Source organism: Centroberyx affinis, unplaced genomic scaffold (assembly GCF_046629955.1).
Source record: "Centroberyx affinis isolate AG114_WGS23_722 - 3 ecotype Tasmania unplaced genomic scaffold, CSIRO-AGI_Caff_v1 ptg000999l_1, whole genome shotgun sequence".
NCBI lineage: Eukaryota > Metazoa > Chordata > Actinopteri > Beryciformes > Berycidae > Centroberyx > Centroberyx affinis.
The window spans coordinates 63,573-91,144 of NW_027279564.1; the positions used below are offsets into that span (position 1 = coordinate 63,573).

The 27,572-nt window shown below is 42.1% G+C and overlaps 1 protein-coding gene across 7 annotated transcripts; it reads right to left on the reverse strand.

Annotated features, from left to right (window-relative positions):
- Positions 1 to 2,903: 2,903 nt before the first annotated feature.
- tbc1d9 (TBC1 domain family, member 9 (with GRAM domain)) lies at positions 2,904 to 27,555 on the reverse strand. Of its 7 annotated transcripts, none has more exons than XM_071522530.1 (22): positions 26,910 to 27,555; positions 18,405 to 18,515; positions 16,540 to 16,658; positions 15,971 to 16,199; positions 15,139 to 15,400; positions 14,336 to 14,543; positions 13,553 to 13,759; positions 13,223 to 13,387; positions 12,441 to 12,591; positions 9,773 to 9,987; positions 9,558 to 9,675; positions 9,057 to 9,342; positions 8,690 to 8,819; positions 8,040 to 8,138; positions 7,774 to 7,842; positions 7,011 to 7,251; positions 6,772 to 6,837; positions 5,958 to 6,044; positions 4,987 to 5,090; positions 4,604 to 4,882; positions 4,336 to 4,531; positions 2,904 to 4,281 (listed from the first exon to the last, which is right to left on the reverse strand). In XM_071522530.1, exons 1-22 carry the CDS (start codon positions 27,028 to 27,030, stop codon positions 4,058 to 4,060), a joined length of 3,687 nt encoding a protein of 1,228 aa, XP_071378631.1. In that variant the 5' UTR covers positions 27,031 to 27,555; the 3' UTR covers positions 2,904 to 4,057. The 7 variants fall into 7 exon arrangements, with proteins under 7 accessions (XP_071378631.1, XP_071378629.1, XP_071378626.1 ...); XM_071522528.1 differs by adding an exon at positions 5,750 to 5,818 and having other exon boundaries at positions 2,904 to 4,611; positions 4,717 to 4,882; XM_071522525.1 differs by adding an exon at positions 5,750 to 5,818 and having other exon boundaries at positions 2,904 to 4,680; positions 4,717 to 4,882.
- Positions 27,556 to 27,572: the final 17 nt, after the last annotated feature.

The following is a 27,572-nucleotide window of genomic DNA, read 5'->3' on the forward strand; positions in this document are numbered from 1 at the left end:
GTTTCCTACTAATTGGGGGGAAAACTATAGACAGACATGCACACACATACACAATCAATATGTGTCACTGTTGTGCTACCTGTTAAAAAAAACTCCATATAAACATTAAACTCATATGTGAAGCTTTCATAAATCTGTATAAATTGAGAGCTGAGTGAATAATAATATCTCTTATCAGCTATATTTGCCTAACAATCAAAGTGTAGATTGATTTATGATTAAAAACATAAAACAGACATGCACTTACATTGTCTAAAATTTAAGATTCCTTTTGATCCAAGCCAGATTGTAATCCATAAAGGGCCCAACTCCAGCGAGAGGAAAGATGCTTCTTCTGCTCTGTATTTATATGATTTCTAGCTGACTTTTTTATGACATCCTCAGAGAGGCGTTACTGTGTACAGGAGCTTGGGTCAAATCAAAGTCCACTGTCTCCCAGAAAGTCAATGTTCAATTTAGCTCACAGTGGACTGCACAACAAACACTTTTGAGAAAAACAACTATTTAACTTCATCATTCTTGAAATGAACATAAGGGCACAAAACCTTTTTTTTGTTTTTCCCCAAATGCAACTTCAATATCTTTTAATCAAAAGTTTGGTACCACCTGTAAAATATCATTGTTTGGAATGTGTTTTTTTCATCCCTTCAAATATAAATCAACATAAGTCCCATATTCACATTCAATTTATTAAGTATGGTTTTGGAAATACCTGTGGGTTTCCCCTGTGCTTTGTGTCTGGCACGGACTTAATAAAGTAATTATTTACTTCATTACACCAACTGTCTGCGCTCAGCAACAGTCATAATACGGTGCCATCAGATAGGTTAGTGGGAGGTTAGTCTTTGCTCTCAGCCAATGACAGTAAGCGTGCGTTAGAGCTGATTGGCTAAGTGACAGGCTCCTGAGTCGTCCTTATAGCCAAACCTCACATCAGGTTGCCCTTTCACCTCTAAACTAGAGCTGTGTTGTATTATCATGTGTGCCCATTTCTTCTTTAGCTACCATCTGTCACTACAGGACACATGGTGGCTAAAATAAGTAGCTGTGATTACTTCACTGCCCCACTGTGCTACATAGTAGATTCCAGCCAATTACAATGTGACTGCTGTTCAGTTATGATTTCTAATTGGCAGCCATCACTTTTCACATACTGTATTTGTGAAAGCGGACACTGGTAAAAGAAAATAGTGGGGGGATAAAGCAGGTGGGAGAGTTGTGACGTGAACTAGTGGCTGAAGTTCATTTCGGAGCAGATAAGAAGAGCCTTGCGTCACAGCGCGCAACAGCTCGGCTGTTTTGGTCCCCCATTGCGTAATACCATTCCCCAATACCCACCCACAGAGCTGAGATACTCAAACAATATGAAAGCCATTACAGTGAGATCTTGTGGTTGAGACAATTAATATTTAATCTACTCAGCACGTGTACATATAGCCTGAGACATGACTTTGAAATCTTCTTAACCTCATCCTGTTTTCCTCTCTACTATTCCAGTCAGTTATAATTAAAAGGACAAAGGGCCGTGTTATAGCCACTTGTGTGAGATATAGTGAAACTTGGCAAGAGAATCAATCATGAAGAATAGGAGGATGCTTTCATCTGCGTGTTATATAATCTGTGGAAAGGTTAAAACACAGTGAGGCTGACGACCTAGTGGACTTGTTAAAATGAGATATCAATACCACTTGATTCATCCTGGTCTATTTAGCACACATTGTTTCTGATAAATTAATCATTGCTAGCTTTGCCATCTGTCTGGAAGGGGATGCTTGCACAGAATCCCTATGTTGAACTGGCAGCAGGGCCAATTCTGAGAGAGAGCTGTGATTGGTCAACCTTGGCCACACCCCCCGGGTGTTTGGCCCACACACACACATAGAGCGAGAGAGAGAGAGAGAAGGAGAGGCACTGTGAGTAACTGTGATTTAACACAGTCATCTGTTAAGTCACACGTTGCTGTGTTAACACTGCCAGCTTCACTAGATTCACACTACACTCTCACTTTGTGAGCTTGGAATTAAGTTTCTATCTGGGTGGAGAGCAGTTCTGAGATACTGAGCATTTAAGACTTGACATACCAGCAGGCAAAACTGTTATGTACTTTCTATCTTTTTAAATATTTAACCCCAAAAGGTTCTTCTCAAAACAAATTTACAAAGTGCTTTACAGAAACAAGGAAGTAAAACAGAGATAATCAGACAAGGAAAAACTAAAAGATAAGACAAAAATAGAACAGAATAAAGCAGAGACAATACAACAGAAAATAAATGAGAGCAATAAAACCACAATATGCCAGTAAAATAAAACAATTATAAAAATGATTTTCTATTAAAGAAGGTTTTAACACCACACAAGCATAAAGCAACATTCAAAGATCATGAAGTCAGATAGAAACCGTATAATTCCAAGCTCACAACTTATTTATGACTCTAGTTGCTGCAGGATAGACCAGGATAGAAACCTCAGTTCCACCTTCTGACACTGTGAATCAAGTCATGACTGCTTCACTCTCAGGCAAGGCTGGGAAAATAATTTTCACACATCATATCTTAACTATAAAACAACTGTAAACAGTGATTTAGCTTTTGGCTCCTAATAGATAACTGCCTTTAAAAAAAAAGGCAATTAATATAACAATGCCATTTCTGCACCCATTTCATCATGGCTGACAGCTAAAATCCTGTAGCTTGGGCATGAATGATTGGTGGCCTAAATGTCTTCCTCCTTTTGCGCTTTGGATAAAAGCGCTATATAAATGCAGTCCATTTTCTCCACCAGGTGGGAGTAAAACTCTACTATAACTGTACTTGGTCAAAGTGGAACTCAGTCTGATCAAAACAATGAAAAAGGCTGGAGGCATTGTACTGTGCAGCATAGAATCAATCATACAGTAATTTTAATTAGATGAGTTGGTACACAATGTGTCTGAATCCAGAGCATGTACATCTGGACACTTAAAATCAAAACCATTCACATAAGAACAACTTAAAAACAGCAATGTAAAAATGTAATGAGCAAAAAATGTAAAAACATGTTTTGTTTAAAACAACAAAAAAAAAAAAAAAAATAGCCAACTTCTGAGTTGGGAGTGCGGATAACACCATTATCGTGGTAGAAGGCAAGCAGAATACATATTAGTGGAACACATATGTTGTAAACGTTTTCCGGATAGTAAAGAAAGTGCAGGTGCTCCATAAAACAGTATTTCTTTTTAGTGTGACATTTTCATTTCTCAGCACACACACCTCCCTTTGACTTCTCGAACATTTATTGGGACTACAGATCTCCGGGGAACCTTATCAGTCCAGGAACTCATATTATGGTATGTGTGTGGAAAAAGAGAATATGTTCTACCAAAGTGAAATATTGCTTTACAGAGATGTTGAGCTGAATAGTCAATTCACACGCTACCACATGAAAACTCAGCGTGGTCTTCCACTGAATTTTCACAGCATCGTTTTGTCTTGTTTTTTCCCCATATTGTCATTCAGTGAGAGAAACAACAAAAATATTTCTTGATTAGCAGCAAATCGAACTGTAAAGTAAGGAAGCAATAGTTAACCAGACATCATGTTAGGTGATCTTAAGTAGACTATCAATATCCCAGTCTGGAACTGTACTGAATCAGTGGACATTTACATCTACATAGCCTAAGTGTACTAGAGATTACAATATTAACACCTATGCATAATGTCTTATAAAGTACAGCTACTACATGTACACATTGATTTCACTTGAGCAAAACCTTTATATTAATTTCCCGTTCCCTCTTGGATGGACAGAATCTAGTGATTCTAATAATAAAAGTCTTTCACATCTGGTAAAATACATTGCTAAGAGCAGTTTTTGTGCACATTCATTCAACTATCATACACATAAGATTTAAATTTTCCAAAGAAGGTCATTCTCTTGTAGAACTCATTGAGACGTTTTTACACCAATGACTGATTGATAATCCTGTTTCCAGTTTGAAACAGCACACTAAGAGAACAGAAGTCTTTGTATGCACAGAATCCCTATGTTGAAGTCTTTGTATGAAGTTTTGTTTGAGGCCTCAGCCAGACAGCGAGATCTCATAGTCACTAGATGACAGTAGAGCGCGCCCTACTTTACGCACATTCTTGGCATTAATGATGCGAGCGGCCACCTCCACCGGCTTCTCAAAGTACTGCACCAGGGCCTGCTCAGTGAGCACGGAGGCCAGGAACTGCTCAAACGTAATGGCCCAGTCCTTATCAATACTGGTGCTGTGAGGGAGCCCGCCTCTGTCATGGGGCCCTCCGCCGTGAGGCCGGGTACTTCTCTCGCCGTTGGACCCGTTGCCGTCGCTGCGCACCAGCACCGTGTCGTCTGCGATGTCCTCGCACTGCAGCTTCTCATCCAGCTCATGGGAGCCTGCGCTGAGCACCGAGTAGGACGACATGGACGTGTCATCTTTGGTTTCGTCGTCCGAAATGAGCATGGCGGACGACGTGCCTGTGTCTTTGGGAGACGAGTCCTCCAGCTTGATGTCTTGCATAGGTGGCAGCTGCTCGCACTCCTCCTCGTCTTTGTCCGTGCCACACGGCCTCGGCTCGCTCTCCTCCAGACCGGCGGGGGCGTAGGCGTCTCCCTGCTCCCTCTGCTGGAACGCCCCTTCAGGCCCGGCCTCCTGGGGGTTTTTGGAATCTGTTGCATCTCTCATACGCATGTGTTGGTTGGGCTCTAATTTACCCTCGTGGTCCTGGTCCTTGCTGCCGGGGCATGAGAACAGCTTGCCCACCTCTCCCATTTCCAGCAGCAAACTGGTGACTGTGGCTGTGGCGTGGTAGAGCTCCTGTTCTGCAACATCTTCGCTGAACATGCTGTAGAGTGTCTTACACAGCTCAATGAACTGGCTCTGAGGGAGAGAGACGTATACAAGGTCACTGGTGCCCATACTCTGTACCCAGTGAGTTTCTTAGAACAGCTATATATAGGCTGGTACAGCAGGCAGAGGCTTACCTGATTCAGTTTGGGAAGGTCTTTTGTGTTTTCTAGCTTAGGCTTGCTCTCCTGGTTCCACAGTTTCAGGTAATGGCGGTAATCAGGCGTGTGCAGTTTCTTCACTGTAATACGTTTACAGTTTTAGTGTTAGTCACAAAGGAGCACTTCAGTCACAAACTCAAATTAATTTAGCTTATGCTTTTTATGCAGCACGAAGACAATCAATTTCTGCTTGTTTTGTATTGTGATTAAAGGAAAGAAATGAGATGATGAAACAGCACTTTATTCTAATATGCAATACTCAGAGCTGAAAATAATTTTTTCCCATTTCAATAGAAAATACAAATCCATAATACTGTACAGTGCAACACATGGATGGTTGAATTTGACGAGATAAATGTCAGTGTTTTGGAAAGTAATTGATAAGGTATATTATATTACACAACAGTATCCTGATAGCATCATGGAGATGAACAAACATGTGGGTTTTCACAGAAATCATTGAGGCAACAAGGTTTCCCTTTATTTATAAGAAGGATCTTTGGTTGAATGGATGACTGAGTTTATAACCAAGAGTGTAAAGTCCATGAAAATCACACCCACGTTTTTACCAACTTAGCATGGTGTGAAGACAAAGAGGATGTTTATTGGCAATTTCACACAAGAAATGTTTTCCAATTAGATGAGCTCAAACATTTTAGGCAGATAAGATACATACTACATATATTGTATAAGAAATCTACATGCAGTTTTATCATAAATGTCACTATTTGTTTCTTACCTTTTTCAGTCTTAAATGTAACTCTGACAAAGCCATCGTCCTTCTCACTTCTGCATTTTGAGTCATGACCTGAGGGGGAAGGAGGAGACCGACAGCCTGTGGTTTCAGTGAGGTTCAGACATGTATGACTACTGCATTCAAATCTGATCCATTTGTCATGCAAATGTAAATTTAAACAGCTGAGTGTTTGATTATCCCCGGTCCTTACCGATAGAGGTTTCTGGGGTGATGTCCTCAAAGAAGTACTGCGTGGCCTCAAAGGCAGAGTCAGGCTCTTCCGCCTCATGAGTGATTTCTGGTAGAAAGGAAAATGGGAGATTGTCATGATTGAACTTGATTCCTAAAGGCTAAGATAATATAAGCCTTTCCTTGCCATCAGCATATTTTATCCAAATATCTCAAATTTAAATGACTTCACCAACTTAGTTTTGGAAAATTTATATTTTGACTTTTGACTTTCTCCGTATCAATTAGATTACCATCACCTTGTACCAAACAAGTACGTTTCTACTCAAGTTGACAATGCCATGAAGTTATGCCAATAGGGTCTCCAGACTATCAAAAAGATAATAAACACTGAACCAAAAAGTTAATTTGATTGAGAATTAAAATAGAGTTTAAATACTAGGTGTATTTTCCATCACCTATCGCTTATAGAAACATGCTGACAAAGGGAATCCTCAGAAGTTAGTGGTAGTGCCGCTGCTCCATTTACCCACCGAAGTGAGACAAAGAGCACAAAGGGAACTCATTCCTCTCTTATTAACACTTTTCGCTGAGCCATCTCTTTTCTTTACAGCTAATAAATCCCTGCTCCACCAAAACCTCTCCCATCTCTCTGTCCATCTCTTTCTCTATCTCTAACACACACGCACACACACTGCAGACTGCTCCTGTCTCTACTTCACTCAAGTGTGGAATACAGGAATGGAATACATTGTTCGCTCTAGTTGACTTTCCATTTCTCTTGCCGACACGGACACCAGCGCCGGTGAACTGCATCCACACACACACACACTCACCAGGTAAAACATGCATCTTGTACAGGAGTTTCAGTTTCTCGGTGAGGTCTCCGTGGCACAGAACACCTACAACACACCAACAGCAGTGATACATCATCGTAGCTGCAATATACTTTAAATTAGGATCATCACAGCATGACAACATTCATTTGTCAACTGAACAGACCATGTTGGCTAAGTTACAAACCACTGCTGCCAAAAAACATATTTACAAGAACGCACAACCCTTTCCTACTTACTCAGGCCACTGATGAATTCGCGGAAGTTGATGAGGGCGTCTCCGTTTTGGTCGAGAAGACGGAAGAAGCGCATGGCCAGCGGGTCCGAGTGTGCTCCGTTGGCCCAGGGGAACAGCAGCACGAACAGGCCCTTGAACTGCTCCACATCGATGCGGTACTGCTCCAAGTAGGGCAGGCTGGGGTCGTGGCGCTCCGTAGGGTTGCTGCTCCCGCCCCAGTAGCAGCTGGTCAGGTGCTCCGCCTGAGGAGGGAAGGGACCAGTGAGAACTGTAGAGGAACCCAAGGATAGAGTTACAGCACTGCCTCTTGCCTAGTTTGACCTCCGGGACAATTTAAAAAGATGGATGTTCATAAGCCCTAACAAGTAAACAATATCCTTTTGCATAGCTGCATTGTGTCATCTATGTAAAGTACATCAACCTCACGATATGCTGTTTGGAAAGCAATTTCACGCTTGAATAATCTGAATCATTATGAACATTGTGCCATCAGTAAAGTGGCAAATTCATCTTTCCCATGTGATAATACAGAGCGCCACAAGAATAGCGTGTGGTAAAGGAGAATAGCTGCAGCACTAATCACAAGGCTTTGGTTTTGTCTCTCTGTAGAGGTCGAATGCCGCTTTGAGTTCCTGTCTTTACTTCAGTTTCACTGTGGCAGCAGGACAGTATGTGGGAGCTGGAAGGATAGAGATCTGCTGCCAGAAGGGAGAGAAGATGCTGATGCAAAGGCCGACAACAACAATGGCTTGGCTGTCACTCACCTTGAAGAGTACATAGAGCTCCTCCAATTCATCAATGCTGAAGGCGGTCTCTGTTACAATAGTTCTGACCTGAGCCACAATAAGATTAAAAACATAAAGTGGTTAACAGAGCGTGAAGGGAAAACAGAATATTGAGCTGAGAGACTTTTAGAGTCTATGCACTGACTGTAAAGTGTTCTGCACAAATTGTTCAGCCCTTTTAAAAAAGCACAAAGAGTAAGTCTGTGATTATAAGACTTGAGAGTAAGACAGCAGTAGGTATTTACCACGTTACGTTTGGTGGTATCCTCGATGGTCTGGATGACCCTCAGTCTCTGTTTGAAACGCATCTGTTCAATCACATCTGCACGGATGGAGCCAAATTTCTGATACAAAGGGAGAGGGAGAAAAATGGGTCAGCAAAACTGTGCTATAAATCATAAAGTTATCACCAGAAACAGCCTACAGACAGCGACGAGGACTCACAGACAAATTACAAAAACATTTACAGTACACAGTGATGTGAGGGTGAGGCTGTGGGGACATTCATCTCAACAGGATAAATTCAAATCTAACAATTCAAATTAACTAAATTAATATTTCATAAATAGTTATTACAATCCCAGTATGACAGTATTCTTCAGAAAATGTAAAAAAAATGGATGACAAATGGACAGATGAATGGGAAGACACACAGACTTATAGGACCACTCATAACTCTTATAAAGTATAAATCTTTCTTAATACCAAACATTCAACGAACACCGCTTTGTCATGCACACTATATATTTTCACATCTTGTCTACAAAATGCCATTAGTAGACACTTCCTGAAATCAGGTTTGCATGTTCTCTAGTCTGTCTCAAGACACAAAACAAGACCAAAACATGGAAGTAGACATGATGTAGTTGTATGAGCACATATACACCTACTGTACCTCATAGGAACTGCGGACTAGCTTGAAGATGTCGACCTCTGGATGGGGTTCCCCATTGTCTGTCAGCAGGGAGTGGAGGTGGGGGATGGGAGGTAGGGTGCTGTCCTTATTGGTCACACTGTCCAAGTACCTACAATACACACAACCAGGAAGCAAAGGGTCACTGAAGATACGGCACCAAAATTAGGCCAAAACTGCAAGAAGATTTTCAGACTGAGAAATATGGTGGGATCGTTTTGGGGTGATGTGTAACATTTGTGATGAAAAAAGGAGGAGAAAGGGACAGACCAAAGAGACTACTTGCCACAGTGAAAGCAAGTTAAACAGCAAAGACAAAAGACGTTGAGTGCCTTTCCCCGCTCCTCACCTGCCCAGGACGGTCATGGCCTCGCCGTCGTCCTTGCAGCCCAGCAGCTGGTGGATGTTGGCGTGCAGCACGGAGAGCGCCAGCTGAAAGATGACCTTGATGCCCTCGTAGAAGAAGCAGTCCACCACCACCACGGCGCTCTCGAAGGGCATGACGGACAGGAATAGGGTGAGGAACCAGGAGAGCGAAATGGTGGAGATGACCCCGAGGTCCTGCATGCAGTCGTACAGCTGGGGGACATATTCCCGCGCCAGCTCCTCGAACACGCCCTGGTCCACCAGCGCTCCTGGGGAGGGGGGAGGAGGATGATGGGGCATAAATATATGAGGAAATATATGAAGATTTGCACGTAGATGGTGTGCGGAAGCCTCATATATTCATCTGGCTCTTTTTTTTCTCCCAGCACCCATGACTGAAATTGTCAGGTGTGCAAACTTTATTTAGAATAAAAATGGCATGAAACCAATGAAATTGCAACCAAACACACGCATATGTACTGACCTACGACCCTGGTGTTGTAGTAATCAGGCAGCATCCTCTCACACAGCGCCACCAGCAACCAAAACGCCTCCTCTTCTTTGGCGTAGAGCAGCAACACCGATGTCACGATATTCATGGCCTGCGGTGGGGCCAGTAGAGCAGACAGCACAAAAAATATGAGCATTGTTTAAAGTTCATCCAAAGGTCAAGACAAGAGTGTGTGTATGCGTGCGTACCTGACAGTATCCGATGTTGGGGTTTCTGAATGCGTAGGCCGTGAGGACCCTGCGGAGGGCGGCGATGCCCATCTCGTTCTGGAAGGCGGGGTGCTCAGGCAGAGAGCGGTGCAGGTCCCTCTCGATTTCCTCTGTGGCCAGGTTGTACTTGCCCATGGACTTCTCCACCAGGTCTTCGTAGTAGCCGGGGTGGGTGGCCATCTCATTGATCGCCCCTGAGGACATCAGCATGTTTAAAGCCACATCTCTATAAGAGCCGCCCAAATCACTACAAGATCTCTGCCGACAGTCTTGGTGATGGTGTGGGTTAAATGCACTAAGACACTTACTATAATACATAGCATGAAACAGCTGACATGAACCACATTAATTTACATAAGATGAAGCGTTCTATTCCAAAAGGCTGTTATGGGATATACAGCCTTTTGCATCTCTAAAATACAGAGGAACAAATGTCTATCAGAGGAACAAACAATTTTATCAGCCAAGGAATTAAGTTACTTCTACTATCCTTTAAAAAGCAATTAAACAGTATTTGTTAGAATTTTGTGCCATCAATCACTTTGTAAGACCATGTGTTAGTTTTTTCAGTTGGTGGTTATTTATTTTGGAAAAAAAAACACTTAATATGGTCTCATCTCATCAAGAACCCATCTACAGCAAGAGTGTGCTTCTCTCCCCACATATGTAATGTGAAACTGGACAAATCACGTTTTAAGAATAATACCAGTGCTTTTTATGTTTGTTTTGTCTAGGTTGCCCCTCTCCTTTAAATTATTCTTGGTGGTGTGTGTGCACACTCAGCATAGCTGGAGATGTCAGGGCTTGTTTTCCCTCCCTTCAGAAGAAGACATGTGCTGCCATTCTTTCTTGTACAGTATGAAAAACAACTTACACAGGCTTGGAAATTTCCCTGAGCTAGATAATCCATCACGGAAAACATGAAGCCTTAATTTGGTTTTGTCAGAGTTTCCATTTTATTGTTATTACATTGTGTATTTCATTCCAAGCTGAGCTCTGCTTCCTGTCACTGACCTGACACCCACAGGACGAAATGGAAGTCTCTGCCTCTCTCTGTCTCTGGAAATAATCCCTTAAAAACATGTCGCCTACAAACTTTATTGACACATCTATGTCTTTTTATTAAGGCCATCTTTGTTAGCCTGGACAGCAGTAAATTTCAAAATAGGTTTGTATTTTAAAAACAAAGAAAAATTTGTTACATACAACATGCATTTCAAAATGATTGTGGGTAATGTAAACTAGATGTAGACAGTAATAAATGGGCTGTAACTGTGACAGATATTCTGACACAGATATTCTGACACCTCCATGCCCCAGGACAGGCGCCTGCTGAACCGGTTTCTACACCCTTTGTTCTAACAGTAGACATGCCTCTTGGACAAAAACAGAATATTTCAAATTAACCTGGTGAATGTGTTTCTTGTTGGAGGTATGAGTGTAAACAAACTCTCACTTCAGAAAGCGCAGGCGAGTGTGGTTCAGGTAAACACCCTGTGACCATGACAACTGGCCGAGGATGACATAAGTGGGTCACTAGGGAGAGTGGGAGGAGCTGTTTATAACCCCGCTCTGCTCAGGTGTACATGAGCATGAGTTGCTGCTGGTGTGCGACACATGGCTGCACAAGTAAACAGGAAGGAGTGGGGTTTGTGTATAACCAGACTATTCAGCATAATGTTACAGAATGAGAGCCTATGGGTCCTCTACATAGTCTCGTAGTACACACATCGTCTTCAACCAAAGTCCTACACCTGTGTGTAGTCTCATACTTCTTGATACAAGTGAAAGCTCAAGGCAAATTTATAGCTATAGTATTAGTGCAGACAGGCACAGTCCAGCTTACCAAGGTCAAACTACTGCACTTATATGGAGATTTTCCATTCAGTTTATACTGCAAAACCATACTAATATTTAGACTCAATATTCATAATTCAATGTTCCAGCACTTATGGAAAACATAGAGTATACAGTATATAATCATGTATTTACTAGTGTTGGAAAATCCATACTAAATGTAACATCAATATTTCATCAATATTTCTGAGTATCAGTGTCCTACCATTTGTTAACCATTAAAAACTCACTGTACTTTTCAACTTTGGTAAAATTACACTACCAGTCAAAAGTTTGGACAAACCACATTTTTTTGTATTCATTCTTTTTCCACATTTTATAATAATACTAAATACATCAAAACTATGAAATAACACAAATGGAATTTTGCAGTGACCAAAAAAGACAAATCAAAACTATCTTATATTTTAGATTCTTTAAAGTAACCTTCCTTTGCCTTGATAGAAAGGCAAAGGTTTTGGAAAGTAATCCATACATAGGCATCAACTTCACCATTTATATTTGTCTAAGAAACAAATTAAATTTCAAGCATTTAAGCATGAGCCTTTAGATCAAAATGGCTTTAAGACAATGAAAAACATAGTACATTCAGTCAGGTGACTCCAGACGTTTGCTTGGTAGTGTACATCTGCATTTACAGTATGAATCGTGTAGTGTTGGGTTTACAGTTTGTGATTGAGTGTGAGCAGGCCCTATATACAGCAGGCTGCATTCTCAATAGGTACACTGTATGGCTGAAACACATGCAGCAGTGTATGTGATGTGAATAAGTGTGCCTATGTTCACTCACCGGAGAAGAGAAGCCACAGCTCTCCTCTCATGTTCTCAGGAATGCCCTTGAGGACCAGCTCCTTGGTCTTCTCGGTGCGGTACATACACACTCCCTGCCCGTACTCGGTGAAGTGGTTCTTCCACGCCTGCTCCTTCAGGAACTCTTTAGCCTGAGTGAGGAGAGAAACATATTCATGAGATAGCTCTGTGTACAAGTAACTCTTTTTTTTTTTGCACACAGATTCCTCCTGCAACTATACCACATTAGCAGCTTGGACCAAGCCACTGAACTCCATTTTCTATGTTCTATTTTTATGCCCTGATTTCTCACACTCCACAGAGCACAGCAGTGTTTTATATGCAGGGTCAGACTCCCACTGAATTGAGGCTGATGACTAATCTGCTGTTAGTTACAGGTTGTCTTGGATGAAATCTCAACAAGTTTTGGCAGCGATAATTCTCTCCATGTAGATTAATTTACATGCGGTGCAATAGGGCCACTTCAAATCATCATCAAAGCACTTGCACATGGATACACCCACACACACACAATATGAAGAATGCTAGAAATGCCAGTAAGCCACTTTGGGGAAACTGAGCAAAAAAATACGCAAGCTTGCCCCACAATGCGACAAGTGCGTGGTGAAGAAAAATAACAAACCAAGACTCAAAATGTCAGGGTTTAACCTTTACGCAGAATAGATCATAACATTATGAGACAAGGCCTCACTTCATGTGCCGTGCCGTGCTTGATGAGGTTAAATGTTAGCGACCACACCGGACAAAGTGCATTTAACTCACCAGTTTGGGGTTGAACTCCTCGGGCGAGCGGCGGCGGTACATGGTCATGAGGGCCTGCGTGGCAGTGGGCACGCTGTTGTCGTTGAGGTTGAACTGACGCTCGCTCTCTGAGCCCAGGCTGCGCTGGGGGCTGCTGGAGAGCAGGGACCCCGGCTGAGAATACACCTGGAGGGGACACAACACCATCTTCATAGGTACCATCACCATACAATTAATTTCTAGACCTTGTACACTGACTCACAATGAATTATGCAATAGAGAAAACCATGCCTTTCCTGAAAACTACGCCTTTTCTACACTAATCTTAGACACGCACTGAACCGGTCTCACCTCATCGTCCGAGCTGTTGAGGCTGCCGGTCAGCTCTCTCTCCAGGTAGATCTTGGAAGTGGTCTGCTGCAGGAAGTCAGAGATCCTCTGGACCAGGAAGTCTCGGTCTTTGAGGTTCGCGAACAGGAAGGTCATGCGGTTCTTGGTGCTTATGGAAAGCGGGCTGGGCAGCACATTGGAGCTGTCGGCCTTCTCCACGATGGTCACCTGGAAGACATTCACAATGTCAGTCACCATAAAGGGATACATAACAAGCAATATCCATCTTCAAATTTTCTTTGTGAATTACACTATAAGTATGTCTATAGTGACTACTCATTTGAAATTCTCATTTATAATGAAGACCATACTAACAGGCTATAATTTCAAACCACCTCTCAGCAGTATGTTTTTGCTAAGCAGCTAAATATAAAAGGAAGACAGAACTATTCCTATTCCAATGACTGAATTTAAGATGGACAAAAGTGTCATAGTGTGTGTGTGTGTGTGTGTGTGTGTGTGTGTGTGTGTGTGTGTGTTTCTAGAGCAGATGGTCAGTGACAATCCCCTACCTGACAACGCAGTTACGCTGCTTCCTAGCTCCTTCAAGTAAAAGCTCACTCTCTCACAAATCCATTTTATTATTATTATTATTATTATTACAGTCTTTCGTCAATGTTAAAGACAGAGGCAAGCCTGCATCTATTTTCTAATCAATACTGAATTATGTTTCAAAACCACTTTCTTGCAAGATGTTAATAGACGGACAGACAGACAGACAGACAGACAGACAGGACAGCCCACCTCACGTAGGGGAATGATGAGGCTACACAGGGTCTCTTCCTTGCTGGTGAAGCAGATGTAGTTGGTGGAAACAAACATCTGTCCCAGGATGTGCATCTTGTTGAAGGGGGTCCACAGGGTGCAGTCCGTGTGCCCGTCCAGTTTCTCATCTTTGGGCAGACGGAACAGCGCCCGGTAGCGCTCACTCTTAGCTCGTGCATCCAGATCCCTGAAACACGTAAAGCACAGAGCGATTTCAGATGCAGACCGTTGGTTAATAAGCAGCAGCAAAAACATGCAAATATACTGCAACAGCTGGGTATGAGACACAAATAGTCACTGTATATTATCATAGATATAACTCTTATAAGGCAAGCATGCTGTTATCCAGAAGAAAACTACAAAATAATACACTGTATAGTAAAGTGGTATGCAGGGGTATGAGTAAATATTATATAACCCTGCAAGGAATGATATAATATTGCAGTGAAGCTAAAACATTTACATAAAATGTGTTGAAGAAACAAAACTGGGATCTCAAGGCCATTTTTATTGGCTTGGCTGACAGCTACTCTGCAGAGTTCAAACAACAGCACCTTTGTATTTAAAAATGTTATTAGGTACAACTGACATGCAATTAAATTGTAAAACCCAAACTTGCGTCACCGTTTTAGACTTTCAACCGAATGTCCTTAAGGTGCAGATTACCAACTACTCAGCCTGCTATTCCATATTAATGTTCAATCTACCGCAGGCCATAAAAAATGCATAAACAGCATTTGTTACTGATGAGTGTTCCCACTTGGTGAAGCATCAATCTTTACCTCTTGAGCGCCGACACCTTCTTGGGCGACTTCCTCTTGAGCTTGGGCAGCGAGCGGTCCTGTTCAAAGCCTTTGTTGTCCAAGAGCTGCCGCATAGCAATGTTGGCCAGCTGCTCTGCCAGCTTGAAGGTCTCGTTGATGTTGAGGAAGACGGAGAAGACGTGCTCGTTGGTGCGCGTGCTCACCTTGATCGCGTCAGGCAGCAGCAGCGTGGCGCTCTTCTCCAGTTGGGTGATATCCGCCCAGCGCACCACCAGTTTGGCTGAGAGACAGACACAGAGAGATTAAGAAAGATTTATCAATAAAAAAGATATATAGATAAATACAGATATCAGGAGGCAGACACACATAGATTTGTATGTGTGTGCAGTGGGATGGGATGATATATCGAAAATGCATTCATTCATCCTCGATGATTTTAATAAACGCATGACTGATGGCTGTGCATTATTTTTGCTTATCAAATAAACAAACAATACGTATCGTGGGGCAGAAAAATGAATTGCAATAATAACTACATTTTATTCTGCTGTAGTAATCACAAATGAGATGGTTTGCCTGTCACAATTTCTACATCGAAATTATATTATTTGCACTTTTTCAACTGTTGTTTACATTCTAGCAAGCCAATGCCATCACTAGAAAGATTTGTGGCTCAGAAATAAACACAACTCTGCACAGTCATACTTCCTTGTCATTGAACTTTTATTTATTACATCTCATTGTGGTTGTATCGAATCGTGAACCACGTATCGTGTATCGAATCGTATCGTGAAAGAAGCACATCGTCCCATCCCTAGTGTGCAGTACATTGAGCGAGTGTGTGTCCTACCCTCTTTCCCCAGCAGGTAGGAGTAGAAGCAGAGGTGGTTGATGCTGAGGTAGAGCCAGCCCTGCCGGGGCACCTTGCCCTTCCAGTAGCTGCAGGAGTAATAGTTGACCAGCTTCTCCTCCTCCGGCATGCCGAACAGCTTGCGGAACTTAGCGATGGCCTCCTTGAACTTGTCCGTGTCGTCGTCCTCTTTGACGTCATGGTTCTTGTTGTATTCTGCGATGATGCCCTGCGGAGGCCAGAGACAGAGACAGAATGAGGGGGTGCATGTACATTTTGACTGACATTTTAAACTAATAGCCACAGTTTGAAACTCCACACTGTAAAATATTCATCTTTAGTATTCTGCTACAATATAAATATTATCTAAATATTTCTTAAAGAAATCAAGGAAACCATTTCAATGTCTGTCTTCCAAGAAATACAAAATCACTACACTAGTCATTTCCATCTGTATATCAAATTAACTGCAATGACCTGACTCGAGCTAGAACTTGGCACAGGAAATTTTCAAAATTTCAAATCCAAACATAAAACTACACTTTTGACTGCAGAGAATGAGCAGTTACCTGGACCTTTCCCTTGACAAAAGTAGTAATGTCATTCTCATTCTCAAAGATGGAGAGAGTCTGCAGCAGGTTATGTTCCAGCCACTCCCAATGCTCTGTGATCTCTTTACGGGACGTTCCTGCAGGAGGAGGAGGAGGCAGAGAGATGGAGAGAGTCAAGAGAGGGCAATCAGGGGATGAAGAAGAACCCTCACACTGGGTTCACAAGGTAATGTTGAAGGAGCATGAAATGTTTTAGGTATAGGCCACATTACAATCATCATCTAGATATTTTATAGAACTATGTGGATAAAAGTGACGATATGTTCGGACAACATATTTTTTCTTAATGAGATATTGAGATATCTCATTTTTCTCATTTTGTTGAATTGTGGGTAGCAGGCTAGCAACATGAGTAGGGAGGACCCAGGATCAAGCTAATGTGATGGCAAAAGCATCTGTTCACTTGAGAAGAAAAAAAGAAAAGAGAAAAAAGGAATCACATCTTTTGCATTGCATGTTCAAATGGTAACACTAAACTGATCATTTTGTTAGTTGTTAGCAGTGAGTGTAGGTGAACACTGGGCAGAACGATTCTGCCACAGGAGAAACCCATTGCAGTAATGGCTTCTGCTGTGAGCCATCATCCTCCAACAATTTCTCCTGCAAACAGCCCTATAGTGCACATCTACTGCATTAGCCATGCCTGCCAGACGACTCCATCTCTCCTGCTATCTCTGGGCTGAGGATGGAAGAACTGGGAGGGGTGGAGAGGGAGGGAGGGAGGGAGGGAGAGAGGGAGTGAGGGAGGGAGGGAAGAAAGGAGCCGTTGCCATTTCAAGGCCAGGCTAGTCTTTTGTGGGCCTCCATTTCAGACAGTGAAAGGCACACAACAAACAATCTTTTTTGTTCATTCGGTAGTCACATTTAGTAGAGAAGCACTGAATTAAATACACAAAACAACACAAATCATCTTTGCCAGTGTCTCAACAATGTCAGGTGTCTCAACAATGTCTCCATTAAAAGAGAAACCGCAGTTGATTACAGCAGTGTGTTTGTTCCCACCATTACTCATTCCATAATCTTATGAAACATCATCCTGAATAAATTATATGCCTTACCAAAACGTGCATGTTGTGTGTGATTGCTCCAGACATCCCACATGCGAGTATCCATATCCATGCAAAATATAGCATGCAAATAACACAGTATATCCTACAAGATAGTGTACATGTCCATTTAAAAACACGTTCAAAAAAACCTACATTTATTGTGATGGAGGTGAGGCACAGTATAGATGAATGTGCAAATAAATTAGCTGCTTCCAATCAGTCTTGAGTTATCTGGCTGTTAATTTGCATAAATTACTGCCACAGACTGTCTACCAACATGTAAGCACTGGAGATAACACAAATGGAGGTTTGCATACGGTCTATAGATAGAATCTGCAGATCACCTTACGGCAGAAAACCAGCAGATGACATGAAATCATAATGGAACCTCTTCACCTAATTAGCTGAAAGACATGACGGCCACTCATATTTGAGCATCGATTCCTGCAACCATTTCTGTAATCTTGCCCTTTAAAAGCATTGGGGCATGATGTAATGCTTGGCATTTGGCAGCTAACATGGGAAAAGGCAGGATGTGAGGTGTTACGTGGTGGGTGGGGGTGGGGGTGGGATTCGCAGGGTGTAAAAAAAAAACAGGGGGGTCCTTTCCTAAAACAAGCCTTATCCCCTATCTCTGAAGACAGCTGTACAGATTTTAAAAGCACTTGAATTGAATCCAGAAAGATTCACAAAGCAGACTACAGTGTATTAGCTAGGTTCTGAGCAGAAGAGAGCCAGATTTTTGAGACAGAACTTGAGTTTAAGTTTACGTACCATGAGCAATGATCCAGTAAACTAAGGAGTCAGGCGTCTGGTACAGGATCCTATATGGGGCCACTCGAGCACTGGAGTCCAGCACCACATCCAGGGTTCCCACCAGCAAACCTGTGGAAAGAACCAATGGTTAAAGAGGTAGACTGGGAACTGGGTAGGAAAAATACTTCATGGAATAAAGAACCAATTGTGCTTGTTCATAAAGAATAAAAAGAGATGCAGCCCAGTCAGCTTGTTGAGGATTATATAAAGCATCTATATCATATATAAAGGATCCTTCTTCCCCCTATTAATTTGTTCAACTGGGAAAACTGACAATAGGAGCTTCTGTCAAAGCCCTTACAACAAACCATCAGTGGCCATGTGAGATGCCATATTAATTTAGTGCATTAATCCTTTTGAGGCCATTTTGTTATGCTTCAGGAAGGGGGAAAACCAATAAGGTCTTACGGTTTAAGATCTGAGTCTGCTATATGAAAAACATCCTGGTGCTTTGCTTTGAGCGCATTTGCTTACTCCTTCAAAGGCTTCTGTGAAAATGATGAGAAATTGGAATGTGCGGCATGTTAGATCGGCGGTCTGGGTGAGATTAATTGAGATTAGATAGGAAATGCGCAGATACTACCTAACTCAGTGCTGTATTGTAGTTTGAAGCCAGTCAATAAGTGGAGACAGACATCCACCGCCGCAGCACTGACTGATGGACTGGGAAGGTGACAGAGGATAAAGTCACCTGAGCAGAGGGTGACTGGGCTAATCTAATGAAATAATGGAGAGACATGATGCATAAAAGGTTTAACAGACGCCAATATTTCTCCCCATCACAGCTGCTTGCCTCACAGCAAAACACATCTTTGCTGTAAACAACAAACGAGGCAGATATTTAATACAGTGGAAAAACAAGCCAGTCAGACCTTTGCTCCTTTAGACTGACATCAGAGTAAAGCTATACTAGGGCTGTGTGATACTGACCAAAAATCATTGGGATTATTTTGTTGAATATTGCAATATTCCTTGAAATAAACGTGGACCCAGCTTTTTCTCCATGACTTCTTTTTAGCACTTTAAATGTGTTCACAAGAAGTCAGTCCAATAACATCCTTGTCTCCGTCTGAAACAGCTTTCCCTCTCAGAATAATTGCAGCCTCTTGCGACTTGGAAATTGCCGCAATCAGTGTGGCAATTGTGATATTTTTTTCCGATCAATCGCGCAGCCCTAAGGTGCACTATAAATAAACCAATTGGTGACAACTACCCTCCACAGCTGTGAATATTCTTCCTGGTTCAGAGAAGGTATACTGAAGGTTAAATTGCCATGGGAGATGGGATATTTTCGTGGGCAGCTCATCAGGGCAAGTCGAGTGTGAGTCACACACAGAGAGAGAGGGAGAGGATGAGGAGGAGGAGGATAGAGAGGTAGAGAGGGAGACCAAGTTAGCAAGTGAAGCCAACAGGGAGACTGTGACAGGGAACATCTTTTTGTCTTAGGAAAGAAAAAGAGATTGAGAGATGTAAATCTGTGGGATCCAGACTGACTGATCTTCCCTCACCTGCTTGTACAACGTTATCTCTGGGACATCTGGGAAGACATCTGAATACAAAGACATATCCTTCGCTTTATTCGTCTGCCTTCTGCCTTCTCGTCATCTCCGTTCCTCCTGTGTGTCCCGCTCTCCCTTCCTCAACATATCTTCTATTTTCCTTCTCTCATTCTTCCTAATCTCTCCCTCTCACCATTTTGTCCTGATGAACGATCAAGACAACACGCACTTACGCTGTCAAGAAAGCAACATTAATAACTGCAATATTGGCCTCACTCTGCTTAGGCGCTAAACCAAGTAGCCAATAAAATGAACATGTACAATTGCATTGTGATTGTTATGTCAAAGGCACTGATTGCCTTTTTGGTGAGCAACTACTGCCCAAATGACAGATCCATGCCATCAGAAACATTATGCAAACAAATACAAGATTCACTTTTTTTGCAAACCTTTTCAAAGGGCTGAAGAAAAAGAAAGAGAACAACTGGAGTTAACTGTCTGTAACGAGATGCATTAGCCCCATTACCATTTACAAGTGTCCCAACACACCGAAGCTAATGAGATAATGCGATCCGGCACTTTCTTATGGTCCCTTTGTGAGAAACAAACAATTGCTTGTGTGAGTGTGAAAACAGCTTCCTCTTTAATGTCAGAAAATCACAAGGTTGAAACAGTCATCCCCGCAGCACAAACACCCCGGGTGGATAACAGTTGCTCACAGCTTGACCACAGTGACTGCAACAATGTGTCAGCCAATTAGTCCTCTTCTCAAAATGTTTAGGAATTACTTATTGGCATACCATTTCTAATGTAACATGGCAAACTGGATGACCTGTTGCAGAAGTTTTGTGGTAAAAATGTATGAAAAAGTGTAAAATTGGATGGGAATGGTACCATCTGTAATAGATGTGTGAGCTGAGGTTTAACACAGGAAACTAGGGGTGAAGAAAGGAGACCACTGGTGGGTGTGATACCACTTAACATCCACTGTTTTTTTTCTTCTTCGCAGACTGATACTATATTGACAACCCAAAACAGAGAGAACGAAAGAAAAACTTGCATTTTGTAGATGTTTTGAATAGAGCTTTGCCATTTGTTTATATGTGAGATTTCTTTTGTTGTCTTTTGAACACGTTATCCCTAACAAAACATAATACTGGGGCCGGTCTCATGAATCAAGTTCAACATAGGCAGGGTATATTTTTGCGATAGTTGGCTTCCCAAAACCAAAATGTCAATCCTGGCTAACTGGTCTCATGAAGCTGGTTATCAACTGGCTCTATCAACCCAGAATTTTACAATCCAGTTATGAGTGTGTTCTCATAAAAAGGGGCGAACACATGCAACATGGACAGATCCAGAGCAGCAGATTTAAGATAAGATTAGACTATTGATCAGTGCGGGGGAATTACGTCGCTGCAGTAGGAAAAAGTAATATGATTCAGCTGGGAAAAGGAAATAGAATATAAGCACACCACTAGAATATAAAAAGAAGCAATAAAAATGGTTGTAAACATACAGTATATGTATATACTGTATATGGGAAAAATATGGGAAATGGATTACTAACATTTGTGCTCTTCTCTCAAGAGCAAACTATTATAATGAATACATATGAGTAATACAAAACCATTATAACAGTGAAAAATAGGCCTAACACTTTCTTTCTGCCGCCAAGGCCGGAGAGGATGACTGGAAGTAAATGGCAGATAGTTTGAATGCGTGAGTAAAATGGCTTATCGCTGCCCCGTCACAGTGTTCATACTTTTCTTTGATGCAGTATTGTGACACATTGAGGCTGTGAAAAGATTTCCTATTCATAGAGTCGGCCTCAGGTTCCCCGGGGCAGCGGTGAATGGGGGTAAAGGTGCAATATATATATATTGCATCAATCAGTCTCGGGAATCATAGGTAAGAATTTCAGTGTACTTAAAGGACCGCTTCACTGATTTTCAACCTTATCTCCATTACACTTGTCAATACGTTCTGTACCTTGTAGAACGGCTCTATTCACCACCCCACATCCTACACCTGATGATGCAGCCACCGGCCAAACAGAAACAGCAAGCAACTCTATAGCTTTAGTTTTCCTGGTTTCAAAGTCTCATAGTTTTAAACAGGAAAAAAGGGAGAATTGTGCACTCTTACTTGTATATTAAAAATGCCTTTATTATCTTGGCATGCCCAATAAGGAGAGTAAAAACATACAAAAGGAGATGCGGCTTCATCCTTCATCAGGGTTTCTCACAGTTTCATCTGGTAAAGAGAATGATTTGAGGTCTTGGGGCCAAAATGAATTTTTCTTGCTACTGCTCTGCCTCTGCTGCATCGGGGATGGGGGGATGAATAGAGCCTTCCTACAAGATACAGAGTATAGACAAGTCTAATGGTGTATAAAAGGCATGTCATAGTATGACAATTACATAGAGATAAGGTTGAAAATCAGCCAAGTGGTCCTTTAATATGCAACAGTTAATCTCATTCATTATTCATACTGATACAGTCAACTAATGTAAGCTACCTCCTATTTGATAGAAGCCCTCTTTTATAACCGGAGTGGGAAAAGGAAACGCTACAAACATTTATTATATCTCTGATCTAATCAGGAAAATAAAAAAGCTTCCTTCATAGTCCAACGATCGTCTAGGAGTGGTGATGCCATTTTTCCAGAGAGCTGTTTGGTGAGGAGGCAGGGTTTTATTTATATGTTTGGATCCGATAGCCTGAACATAACCTGCTGCAGCCTAAGTTACCATGGTGATCTACCCCACTGAGAAGGGAACCACCATGGTGAGACCAAAAAACCAGGGATAAACCCAAAATTAGCTCGCTAACACACTAATCTGGCTTGGAGAGACAGACTCCTGGGTTGAACATGAGCTTTGTTGTTTATGTGCAAATGCTCCAGAGGGGGCAGCCCCAGACTCGACACGACACGCATGACCTCCATAAGCCATAGTGTTAACTCATCACACTTCATTCCATGTGACTGCGTGTTCCTATACACTCATTTGAACTTACTTTGACCAATTCCTTCAACAGACTGTAAGAGTGAGGTGCACAACCTCCAAAACAAACCAAGAAAACACACGGGCCCAGAAACCAAGTTGCTGTAATGAGAAATGGTTTCATTTATTGTGGGTGGGTGGGTAGCAGAGAGGAGAAAACCTCAGCAGCAAACAATCTCTATCCAAAAAGAACAAGCTATAATATCATGTGATGCTTTGTGCTTCCTTAAAATCTGAGAAACTAGGCCAGAGTCAGAGCTCCCTGTTGTTATTGTAAAGCAACAAACTGCCTGCTCCGAAGCGTTAGTGTTTTTCATTGTGAAGACAGGAAAGAAACCCAACAGCATATGAGAACGATGTAACTAATTTTCTCTTGTTTATATCCTCTTTACTGCTTGTGGGACGGTCACTGGTGTGAGATGTTTCCACTGAGCACACAAAGGACCATAATCTTCCCCAGACTTAAAAATCAATAACGTTTCAGATAACAGAAACCTGATCCAAGCTCGGATCATCATCATGTGTTGTTTGGTTCATGTTTCACTGCATCCATAAATGGAGCATTTTGCTGCTTTCCCATCAATGCTCAAATTGTCTAGGTCAACTAACATCAAACGCAAGTCATAAAAGTAGAAAATAACTGTGCAGCCTACAATGAGGACGCTGCACAGTTATTTTCTACTTTATGACTTGTGCTTCATATCAATTGACCTAGAAACGGGGTCAAGTCAGTATGTATGTGCCTGCATCCATTATGAAAAAAAATGTAGTCCAGTTGTGAAATGTCATATTACACAATGACTCCAACAAAGGTGTAATGTTGTGGGCACAATTGTTTTAAGAGGTGTCATAAAAAATTCCACGATGGGCCTGATGGAAAGAGCTTTTGTTGAGTACTGTCATTTATTTTGCTTCCTCTCTAAAATCCAAGACCTTGATGCCTATTCAGGTCCGCTTTAAGACAACAATGGACACCAGGACCAACAGCTGTATTTTTATCTGTGCAAATAGCGAAAGATAAGACTATAACTGCCATTGTCCTCTACAGATGCAGGTAGCTTATCAGGTTCAGTACTTCAGGTAATGCAAATGACAGCACAGTGCATACAACTGAACAGGAACAGCATCCTAGGCTGCAGGTCTATTTGCAGCTTGCTTAAGTCTAAACAGTATTGTTATAGATCTGTTTTAAATTAATCAGACTGTCAGTTACACAACTGCTCTTTGAAAGCGTAACAGTTTTACACCGATATAGAGCTGCAACGATTAATCGATTAGTTGTCAACTATTAAATTAATTGCCAACTATTTTGATGATCGATTAATCGGTCTGAGTAGTTTTTTAAGAAAAATAAGTCAAAATTCTCTGATTCCAGCTTCTTAAATGTGAATATTTTCTAGTTTCTTTACTCTATGACAGTAAACTGAATATCTTTGGGTTGTGGACAAAACAAGACATTTGAGGACGTCATCTTGGGCTTTGGGAAACACTGATCGACATTTTTCACCATTTTTTGACATTTTATAGACCAAACAACTAATCGATTAATTGAGAAAATAATCAACAGATTAATTGACAATGAAAATAATCGTTAGTTGCAGCCCTACACCGATATGCTCTGCCATTCATGAGCACCTACAGCAACATTTATAATGTCAGCCTGAAAGCTGTTAAGTCTCAAAGGAAAACTAGATTCTTCTTTGAGATGACCAGGCCCTTCTCACAGGTGAATCTGCTATAGGTTTCGTTCAGATGAATGAGGCTACAAAATCAGAGGTAGCAGAAGAGTGATGTGGAAGAGGCGGTTTCTGTATGAGTTTGTTATGGGCGGACACACTGCCTCCATTTATGAAAACTGTGTGGGTGGCACATCACATCCTTCAGCCTTTCCAAACGTGATCATTTCTCAGCTTCTCTCTAGCAGCATAACAAAAATTTTTGCAGCTGTCCATCTGTGTTCAAGCAGCCTCTGATGGTAGTAAGTAACCACTCGAGAAATACAAATAGAGAAAAGTTGCGCTCTGGTGGAGCTGTGTGCCAGCAATGCAAACATACATTTACCATTTTTTTCACCCCACCTCATGGACTCTCTACTAGCTTAATTGTACAGCTTGAGCCCCAGTGAGTGAAATATGCTAATTTGAGCTTGGCCCCATTAAATGCCCTCCTATAAACCCCCGTGCTGGTACTGCTGCTCCGCTGGAAGAACTGCTTCTGGACAGTGCCAGTGTCCCCAGGTTCCCGGTGCCAACTGGCACACGGCACAAGACCGCTCAGCATTTACATAACAATGACATCATCCCCTAGCACCACTCAGCACACTTTGTGTCGCTACAGTCACATCCTCAGAGACGCTGACTGAGAAACAAAGGCTGTGGAGCTAATGTTCAGTTGTTGGTATCAAGAAGGACCAAATAATCAATAAACTACAGTATAGATACAGTATATTTGCAACCAGTATAGAAACATTATAAGCTTGCTAATCCCTCCAGTCTAAAATCTCCTGTTTTAACACCAAAACCATAATGCAACCTTAATTCCTTTATTAGTCAATCAGACGGGTCCTAAATGACAGGGACTGAAAACTCGTGTCATAGTTATTGGTGGCTAAAGCCAATGATCAGTGAAGTTGATTGACACTCAGTGAGGAATACTCAGCAGGGAACAGAGACATTGCTGAACTCCCACTCATAACTCACTGATAGATGGATCATGCTCAGTGAACATCAAACAGTGGAAATTACTGTGAATCAAAAAACAAAAAAGATTAAGGATTATGATGTTTGTCTGCATGTAGTGCATGCTAAACATGAGCGGCCGTGCCAGGTATAAGTGTCATAATCAAGACCCAAACAATCACAACTGTTGAGGTTTTCATGGATATGTTTGCCGTCTACAAGCATGAATCCTTTATTTCCTCAAAGCTTTTCAACACAGCATCTTATCTGTTAAACTTGAGGAAGTGTCACATTGCAGTTGTCCAGACCTGTTTTTCGATATTTTAAAACACTGGCAGACTGAATCCAGGTCAAGACTTATGAAACAAACCTCACTGACAATTCCGAGCGAAAATATAACAGTAGGCTCCAACTGTAATCCTGAGCCATTGATTTCCCTAACCTGCACCTCCTGCTGCTTGACCCATTTTGGATGCAATAAGCAAGAAGAGGGAGGAGAGGAGGAGAGTAAGACAGGAAGAGGAATGATTCAGCATGAGCAAGCAACAGACCGCGGGTCCCTCCTAGATGGATATGCATCGTTGTTGAGACTCAATTCCACAACCATTAGCAGCTGCACATGTACTACAGCTGCTGTTGTTTTGTTTTAATGTTTTAGTGCCCCTCGGTTACCTTGCAGGCAGGAGTTAGCCTCGTCTTTCTGCAGAATGCAAGCCAGCTTATCATGTTTTATGTGGGAATCCAATAGTATGGCCTAATCTCTGGAGGAATTCTGCAAACAGGCTGTAGATATGTAATGCTGATTTGATTATGTGAAGTTTGGATCAATTGGGATATCCATCAATCATTTCCACTGTAAGTACTTTTGTGGCTGGGTCAGCAATCCTGGTCAAAGGTTTACCCTGCCTTAAACCAGGCTCACAAGACTGTGAATGAATCAATACAAGCAGCAAACAAAATAACTTTAAGAGGACTTCACCTAAAGGCACATTCAGACAAAAGGCCACCTGAATCAGCCAAAGTGATCGCTGATTCATCATGTAGCCCTCGCACTATTCTCCCATGTGTTTTCTGATGGTCACTATCCCATGTGCCATCATCTTGACATAATGTCACTCAACCCCCTGTCAGTATCCATCTCCCTCCGCCGCCTCATCATCATCACTCATCTTTGAATCTAAATCACCTCGACTGTGGAGGGAGACGACCTGAGCTGCGTATGGCAGCATTATACTGTATATCCATCCATGCCGCCATGCAGTAGACGGTGGGACTCACCCGCTAGTCCTCCGCCTCCATCCCCGTGGCCCTTCCGTTTCTGGAGGATGAAATAGGGATTCGCTCTCTCTGTTATCCATAACGCACCGGCCAGCAACACATCTTCGGGATTGACCCACATATTCTCGTCAATTTGTTTAAGGGCGCATTGAATACGCACGACAGTTGACGGCGACCATCAAACGAGTCCAGCTGGAATGTGTGACTGTGTTCAGCAGGGAGCGCGAGTTAAAACACACGCTGTGCGCTACGGGCCTATTATTGTAGCGCCGATGGAGGCCTGATATGTTCCTGGACGATTCTCGTCCCTTAATTACTGTACACTATGATGTCCAAGCGAAAAAGACGACGCGCAAGTGGATGTTGCTAAAATTAAACGGTCCAACCTGCCAAGCGCGGATCGGCCTGCGAAGGTTGTCAAACACCAAACATGCGCACATAAACCTGCTACGCACCAGCCTCTTATTTGTAGCGAAGGCTTTCAAATGAATCAGTTTATTTGGGTTCGCAGGTAGGCAGCCCGGGTCGGTGTCCTGCTGCACAGCGCAACGGGATCAGTCTTTGTTGTCCATGATCCGTGGCAGGTGCGATTCAATACCGAGACGTTTGTTTGTGTAACGAAAAAGCCACGCTACAGCCGATATAAGTCAACCGTACCGATCT